The sequence below is a fragment of the Impatiens glandulifera genome, unplaced genomic scaffold (genome assembly GCF_907164915.1).
Source record: "Impatiens glandulifera unplaced genomic scaffold, dImpGla2.1, whole genome shotgun sequence".
In the NCBI taxonomy this organism is placed as follows: domain Eukaryota; kingdom Viridiplantae; phylum Streptophyta; class Magnoliopsida; order Ericales; family Balsaminaceae; genus Impatiens; species Impatiens glandulifera.
Window position 1 is genome coordinate 8295 of NW_025919255.1, and position 2403 is coordinate 10697.

At 35.0% G+C, this 2403-nt stretch overlaps 1 protein-coding gene across 1 annotated transcript; it reads left to right on the forward strand.

Annotated features, from left to right (window-relative positions):
• Positions 1-202: 202 nt before the first annotated feature.
• Positions 203-2398, forward strand: LOC124917742 (sugar carrier protein C-like; the record flags this gene model as incomplete). The annotated part of the gene is made up of 4 exons (XM_047458078.1): positions 203-379; positions 465-787; positions 1487-2116; positions 2201-2398. Coding segments are annotated over exons 1-4 (1287 nt in total), but the record flags the coding sequence as incomplete, so codon positions are not given.
• Positions 2399-2403: the final 5 nt, after the last annotated feature.

Consider the following 2403-nt stretch of genomic DNA (forward strand, 5'->3'; position numbering starts at 1 on the left):
AAAAAAACTCTCTAATATCTTCCACTTCAAACAATTATGTCCAAAATAAATGTAATTTATTACATATTTGGGTTGCAATTGACTATTGACAGTTCATCCTTTTATTTTATGAAAAGCATCTCACTGTCCCTAAATTAACAAAATTGTTTATGAAAAAACCTACTTTTATAAATTCTCTTCTCAGTTCTTAGTAATAATTCAGTCCTCATTTCTCTCTGTCTCTCTCCCTCAAAGTAAAAAAAGATGCCGGCCGTCGGCGTTGCTACCGGTCCCGGCAACGGGAAAGAATACCCAGGAAATCTGACCATCTTTGTCACCATCACTTGTATAGTGGCTTCCATGGGCGGTCTCATATTCGGTTACGATATTGGAATTTCAGGTATTATACTTAGCTAACGAATTAAATGATCAATCTTTTTTACTGGGTTTTTGTTGATTCTAATTTGTATCAATTATATATATAGGTGGAGTTACTTCTATGAATCCATTCTTGGAGAAGTTTTTCCCGTCGGTTTACAGGAAACAGAATGAAGACAAGTCTGTGAACCAGTATTGCAAGTTTAACAGCGAGACTTTGACTTTGTTCACGTCTTCTTTGTATTTAGCGGCACTTATCTCGTCACTTGTGGCATCTACGGTTACGAGGAAGTTGGGTCGGAAGTTATCTATGTTGGCTGGAGGTGTTCTGTTTTTGATCGGAGCTTTCATAAATGGATTTGCTCAGGCTGTTTGGATGCTTATTTTCGGTCGTATTCTTCTAGGTTTTGGTATCGGATTTGCTAATCAGGTATTTCTTGTAATAATAATTATAAAAAAGTTGTTTTTATTGGGTTTAGACTAATATAAACTAATTCATATTATTTAAATATCAATAAAATAAATACTTTTGGTTTAAAAATAAACTCATTTTATATTATTTGTTAATGGTTGCCTAAAATAGGAGATGAAACATAGTTTTATAAAACATATAAATTTATTTACTAACCCACTAACTTACTCTTTTTTTTATATAAATTTTGAGGGTTTTTATAAACATATTTGAAACAAAGTCATGTATAATAATAAAAAAAAATTAAAAATTTTGTATTTTGATTAATAAATTATAAGTTGATTGAAGAAAATGAGAGTGGAATGAATTTTGGATTATGTTAAAAATATGTTTTTTAAATCAACAAAGACCTGCAATAATTAAATATTTTTTATTTTATTTTCAAAAATTTATTTGAATATTAATAATTTTTAGTCTTTTCTTCATACCTCAAAGATAATTTAGAATTTCTCTCATTACTAACTTTAATTAGTACAAATAATCCTTTTTTTGTATTTGTACAATTGTTTGTTAATCTAATTTAATTTGACAATTTTTATTTAGTTTACATGGATTCTTTTCAAAAAAAAACACAATTGACTATAAAATTGTACATTCATATGTTTCTTGGTTTCATGAATATTTACTCTTTTTTTGGTATGAAAAATGTATATGTAGTCGGTACCATTGTATCTTTCGGAGATGGCACCATATAGATACCGAGGAGCACTCAACATAGGATTTCAGCTCTCCATCACAATCGGTATTCTCGTTGCCAACATCCTCAACTACTTCTTTGCAAAAATGAAGAACGGCGAAGGCTGGCGTTATAGTCTCGGCGGTGCCATGGTACCCGCCATCATTATCACGGTCGGATCTCTCCTCCTTACCGAAACTCCCAACTCCATGATCGAACGTGGAAAACACGACGAGGCCAGGGACAAGTTACGTCGGATAAGAGGTGTCGATGACGTGGATGAAGAACTGAGGGATCTGGTGGCTGCTAGCGAGCAGTCGAGACAAGTGGAGCATCCGTGGAGGAATTTGTTGCAACGCAAGTATAGACCTCAATTGACAATGGCCATTCTCATCCCTTTTTTCCAACAACTAACAGGAATTAATGTCATCATGTTCTATGCCCCGGTTCTTTTCAAGACTATCGGGTTTGGGAGTGAAGCCTCCCTCATGTCGGCCGTCATTACTGGCGTGGTGAATGTCGGGGCTACCTTGGTTTCGATTTACGGTGTCGATAAGTGGGGTAGAAGATCTTTGTTCCTAGAAGGTGGCATTCAAATGTTGATTTGTCAAGTAAGTAAATTTTGCACTTAAAGTTTATTAGAGTTGCTTAATTTTACCACCAAACTTACTATTTTTGAGTTTATTTCGCCTTAGATTGTAATTGCGGCATGTATTGGTGCCAAATTTGGGGTGAATGGGACTCCGGGAGAACTACCCAAGTGGTATGCCATAGTTGTGGTTCTCTTTATTTGTCTTTATGTCTCGGCTTTTGCTTGGTCATGGGGTCCATTGGGATGGTTGGTGCCGAGTGAGATCTTTCCGTTGGAGATCCGATCAGCTGCCCAAAGTATTAATGT